A 6,138-nucleotide genomic window follows, 5' to 3' on the forward strand; every position below is an offset into this window, starting at 1 on the left:
TCCCATTAAAAAAAAAAAATTTTTTTTACCGTATTCCCATAATTTTTAGTTTTTTCTACTGACACTTAATAGTTGTAATAAATTTAACAACAATTTATTTATTACCCTCTCTCTCTCTCTCTCTCTTTTAAAAACCGAGTAATATTATTATTATTATTACGAGTCTTTTAAAAACTCAAACCGTAAAATTAAATAATTAATTGTTTTTTTTTTTTTTTTTTTCACATTCTATAACCACGACATAAATTTTTTTATTACTTAAAATTACATATAATTAATTGAATTCTTACTTGGTTTTATCCGTTTGTACACAGTCGATGATGATGACGTTTTGAGTACGTTATCACGTGACACCACGTTATCATCAACACAAAACGTTTGAATTTTTTCTTGCATTTTGAGCGTACCAATAATTCAATGCGCATTGACATAATGAAAAAATTAGGAGGACGCAATAGAGAGTCGCACCCACCCAACAATTCAAAGCGTTCTGAAAAATAAAACAGTAATAATAATGATAATTATAATGATAATAATAAAATATGTGAAAAAAAAAATAATATGAAGGAAAAGGTCAAAAGGTTATTCATTATAATTTTACAGCGTCATATCCGGATTCTAAATTTTTATAAAATTCCGTGAGGTTCGTCAGCGGATGATTATTTTCCAAAAGGTGGGATTCAGGTACGTCATCGACAAACGCGAGACTCCTTATGTGAAACAACAATTGCATCGTGCCTAATTGTATGATTCCCCAAGCGCTTAAAACGCAACAACAAACGGCCGTTTTTATTCCCAAACATTTTAAATGCAACATAACCTTTGTTTTCTTCCTCTTACTTTTCCTCCTCCTATTATTATTATTATTATTATAAACAACAAAATCGATAATAATAATAATAATAAATATCAAACATGTTTGTTTGTTTTTTTTTTTTTTTTAAATTCAATATGGCGACGATTATTTTATGTTTACGTTTTTTTTTTTTATTTAAATCAAAGGAATTTTTTTTTTTTTTTTGTTAAAAAATTTTCCTTTCAATTTTGTTTTTCCTGTCGGGAAAAAAATTTTTTTTATCGTCAAAGGAAAATCATTTTACCTTTTTTTTTTTTAGGCGTTTTCCTTTTTTTTCCTTTTCATTCTAGAAAATTCCACCTGTCTAACTTTTTATTCTTATTCTTTTGTTCTGTACGTTTTATATGTTGCGCATTCTGTCTATCCAGGAGGATTCCTTTTGGAAACTGGAAAGAAAAAAAAAACATAAAATAAAATACTTTTTTCCTTTTTTTTATTACATCCTCTCTCTCTCTCTCTTCTTGTTTTTTTTTTTTTTTTTTATCTACGCGTTCGTTCGATTTTCGATTCGCTTTTTTTCTTTTTTTTTTTTTTTTTATCTATTTAACGTTTCGTGTCTTCGTATACGTAAAAATTTATGACTTTTAAAGCAATTATTCCTGTTGCTGTTGGAGGAAAAAAAAAAAAAAACTTTTATTATGGTATGAAAAAGTCTTTTTTTCCTTTTTTTTTCCCTTTTTTCCTTTTTTTACCTAATTAAATTCAAACCGTTTCCATTGTTTTACAGATTTATTACTTTAAATAAATAAATAAATAAAAAATCCGTATAAAGTTAAGTGCGTAAACGCGAGAAGAAAAGGAAAAAAAGAAAGTGGCAGCAGAAGGAGGGAGAGGGGAAGGGGAAGAGGGGAGGGGGAAACACGCGAAAAAACACAATGTGTTTAAGATGTATGTTTATGTTTTAAAAACTTTCGCATTTAATTTTTTTTTTTTTTCGCGATGCTTTTAAAATTTATTCTAGAAAAAAAAAAAATTTTCTTTTTCTAAGCCTTTTTACGGAATTTTTATATATATATTTAAAAGGTAACCAAATATTTTAAGTGTTTACAACAACAACAACAACAACAAACAACAAACAACAACCTTTTAGTCTCTCTCTCTCACTCTATCTCCCCCTCGTTATAAATATATATATATAAAAATTCATAACCTTTTTTTTTTAAAAATTCCTTTTCTACCTTTCCTTTCCCTTCACATCATTTTCCTTTTTCTACAAAACCTTTGAGACGATTTAACAAACAATAATACGATTTTATTAAAAAAAAAAAAAATTATTTTTCCGATGAATAAACACATTTAGACAACAACAACAACGACAAAAAAAGAGGAGGAAGTGGAAGAAGAAGAAAAACGTTGACAGTGATTTATGTTTACGAAAGAGACAAACATAACAAACAAACAATACCTGACAAGAGCACAGCATCTCCTGAAATAAAAACTTTTTAAAATTGTCCGGAAGTGGAAAAAAATTCGAAGCGGGAAAATAACGGAAATTTATTTATTTAAATCAATATTATGTGAATGAATGAACGAATGTGTTTCCGGTAGAAAATGCGAGAATGATATCTGAACGTGAAATTAATTTTTTTTTTTTTTACATTTTCCGCTTTTCCGATTCGCTACGCACGATTCGCCGTCGCCACTACCACCTCCGCCACATACACAACCGCCGATTTCCTTCGTGTTTTAATGAGATACTCACGAAATTTTCCGACAAAATTTTTCCGACGCCACCGTCAAATTTAAAATTATCGTCAACCGCCGCCGCCGCCACCACAACCGCCATTTTTTTTCGTTTAAATAATTTTTTGTTTAACTTGAAAATTTTTTTTTGGGAAATTTTAAATTACGACACGCACGTACTCGAATTTTCCGGCGGTTTCCGGTTGTTTTTCTATTTTCATTCCCTTCCGAAACCACCGGTGCCATTTTCGCCAAATTTACCACCATCGATTTCCCTCATATTAATTATTTTTAATTTGAAATTCACGTTTGAAATACGATACATCATCGATCGAATTCCTCCCCCCCACTTTTTTTTTTGTTCTGGAACGATTTGGGATTGAAATTTGTTATTTGTAATTGTTAACTCAAAATTTTCCAGGAAAGTTTTTGATGCAGGAAAAAAAAAAAAACTTTAACGCGTGAGAATAAAGGTCAAGAGGTTAAGAATTACATTAAAAAAATGATAGAGTATTAAAATTTTAACGAGACGACGGGATAATCGATATGATTTCCTTTCTCTCTCTCTCTCTCTCTCTCTCTCTCTCTCTCTCTCTCTCTCACTTTCTTTCTAAAATTTTCTTCAGAAAGTTTAAAAAAATTTTTTTTTTTTTTACTCTTCAATTAGTAGGCGGGAAAATTTTTTTTCTTTTTTTTTTTTCTTAATTGTTTTTTTAATATGAACTTAGTTTCGTTCACACTAATTTTCACTCTCTTTCTCTCTCTCAACTACTTTTCTATCCCTTCATTTTTTTTCTCTTTCTCTCTCACTTAAACTATCATATTTCTTCATTTCTCTCTTTTTCTTTCTCTCACTTTAATTTTTCAAAATTTCTTCATTTTTCCTTCCTCTCTCTTATTTTCATATTTTTTCATTTTTTTTCTCTCTCTCTCTCTCTCTCTTTCTCACTTTCACATTGTAATTCCTATATTTTCTCTCTCTTTCTCTTTACTACTTTTCTATTCCTTTATGTTTTCCTTCTTTCTCTCTCTCACCCACTTTAACTTTTCCTTTTCCTTCAATTTCTTTTTCTCTCTCTCTCTCTTTCTCTCTAATACTTTCACATTCCTTCATTTTCTCTCTCTCTCTCTCTCTTTCTCTCTCATTTCACATCCTTTCATTTTCTCTGCCTCTCACTTCTTCACTTTCAAATCCCTCCATTTTCTCTTTTTCTCTTTCTCTCTATTACTTTCCATTCCTTCATATTTTCCCTTTTTCCCTCTCTCACTCACTTTAAATTTCCCTTTTCCTTCAATTTCTTTCTTTCTCTCTATCTCTCTCTTTCCCCCCCACTTTTTTTCGCACACACGCACGCATACTAGCGCGCTCTATGTGAAAAAACTTTCGTTTTATATATTAATTAATATTATCCAGTGCAAAGAGGTTGACAAAAATTTTAGCAATTAAATAAAAAATTTATCATCGTTTTTTTTTTATCGGTTGTTTTTGTCGTTGTTGTTGTTGTTGTTCTCGTTTGCACTGTACAATACTCTAAATATATAAAAAGAAATATTTAATTCCACCTAAAGAACGCTATCGTATTATTATTATTATTTTCCATAAAAAAAAAAAGAAAAACGTTATTTTTAAAAAAATATCATCATCATCATCATCATCACGATCGTTAAGATAATAGAAAATTTTCAATTTCCGGCCGTTATTTTAACGATAATTATTATTATTATTATTATTTTTTCATAGTTTCTTATCATTTTTATCAGTAAATATCGAAAAAATTTTATTTACGTGATTACGATCGAATTTTAAAAAAAAAGTTTTCAACTTTGTAACGATTACGAATCGATTTTCACCGGATAAGGTGGAGGGGAAAAAAGAAAAATGGCGGGAAAATTATATTTTAAAAAACTGATTACGTCATCGTCGTCGTCATCGTCGTCATCGTAACGGTTAAAATTATTAAAAACGTGTAAGAATTTTAAAAAAAAAAAAAAAAAATGCGGGAAAATATTTTACAATTAAATTATTAAAATGATGTTTTTTTTAAAAGAGAACATGAAGAAGAAGATGAAAAAGAAGAAGAAGAATGTTCTAGAAAAAAACGTTAAAAAGATGAATAATTTTTTTTTTTTTTTTGGGAAAAATTTAATGATGAAATTTAAGGTTTCAAAAAAAAAAAAAAAAAAATTACCGAAGATAACGAAGCCGTGTTAAAAAAAAAAATTTTTTTTTATAAATTAATCGAATATTCTAGAAACCTTATCCGGGTGAAAAATAATATTCAAAAATTTTTCCCATGAAAAAAATTATTAATCTAATCACGTCTTATTTTTAGAATGAAATCCGCTTACCGAACTTGATAAGTTTTTCTTCCTCCTCTTTTTTTTTCCCTCCCTCCTCCTCCTTTTCTTCCCCTTCCTCTCCCTTATCCATCCTCGTCTTAAAAGAAAAAAAAAAAAAGTTTCACGTTTCGAAATTTAATTTTTCAAATAAAAAAAAAATTTTTTTTTTCCGCGAAAAAGAAAAATTTAATTACGATGTTAAAATTAAAGAGTGGTAATTATTATTATTATTATTATTTATTTAATAGGTTATGAATGAACGTTAATTTCCGCTAAAGTTCGCTATTCTAAAACCACGTCGAAAATTTTTTATTATGTTATGATTTTTATAAAAAAAATTTCACGTCCGACATTTTGTTTTGTTTTTTTTTTTGATTTCTATCTACGTAAATTTAATTAAGTTTAAAAAGTTATTATTATTATTTAGTTTTGATTTGAAAAATGATGAAAAAAAAAAAAAACAAAATTTCTTCTGACACGTTTCCGGTTTTTTAATTTTTTTTTTTTTTTTTTTTGAAAATACGTTAAATAAAAATTTCAAAAAAAAAAAAAGAAAAAAAAATGTAAAATGAAATAAATTTTTTTATTATTTCCACGTCAAATTTTATTCGGATGAAGGAGGTTGAATGAGGAGTAGAAGGAGAAGGAGAAGATAAAGAGGAGTAGAAGGAGAAGGAGGAAGATAAAGAGGAAGATAAGGAGGAAAAGGAGGAGAAAGAGAAGAAGGAGGAGAAAGAGGAAGAGAAGAAGGAAGAGGAAGTGAAAGAGAAGGAGGAAGAGGAGAGATTAAAAAAAAAAACGCGCCATGTTTAAAACTGTGGAAAATGATGATGGCGGCGGAAAGTAAGCGAAAACGAAGAATCGTCGAGATTGTCGATGACGCGGATAGCGGAGGCTGCGATGAAAAATTGACGACGTGAAAATAAATTTTTTTTTTTTCTCATCATTTTTCAAAAAAAAAAAAAAAAAAAAAAAAGAAATTTATTATTTTCGGGTTGTTTTTATTGGTTTTTGATTTAATAAAATTTTAAAATTGTAAAAATTGAATTTCTCTATCTCTCTCTCTCTCTCTCTCTTTCTCACTCTCGCGAATTTTTAAACTTTCTAAAACTGTGAGAGAAAATCGTTTTAAATTATTTCATTTCATTATTATTATTATTATTATTATTATTGGTTTTTTTTTGGGTGACGTAGGAAAACATTCTACGCTCAACCGAGGTTTTGAGATCTAAGGATTATTTTTTTTTTTGTAAATTTGA

At 28.3% G+C, this 6,138-nt stretch overlaps 1 protein-coding gene across 1 annotated transcript; it reads right to left on the reverse strand.

The window, feature by feature from the left end:
- Positions 1-364: 364 nt before the first annotated feature.
- On the reverse strand, positions 365-1,573 carry Phum_PHUM190470 (ribonuclease, putative; the record flags this gene model as incomplete). Its single annotated transcript, XM_002425260.1, has 4 exons — positions 365-490; positions 602-851; positions 1,166-1,242; positions 1,565-1,573. 4 exons carry the CDS (start codon positions 1,571-1,573, stop codon positions 365-367), a joined length of 462 nt encoding a protein of 153 aa, XP_002425305.1.
- Positions 1,574-6,138: the final 4,565 nt, after the last annotated feature.

The sequence above is a fragment of the Pediculus humanus genome, genomic scaffold (assembly GCF_000006295.1).
Source record: "Pediculus humanus corporis 1103172107540 genomic scaffold, whole genome shotgun sequence".
Lineage (NCBI taxonomy): Eukaryota > Metazoa > Arthropoda > Insecta > Psocodea > Pediculidae > Pediculus > Pediculus humanus.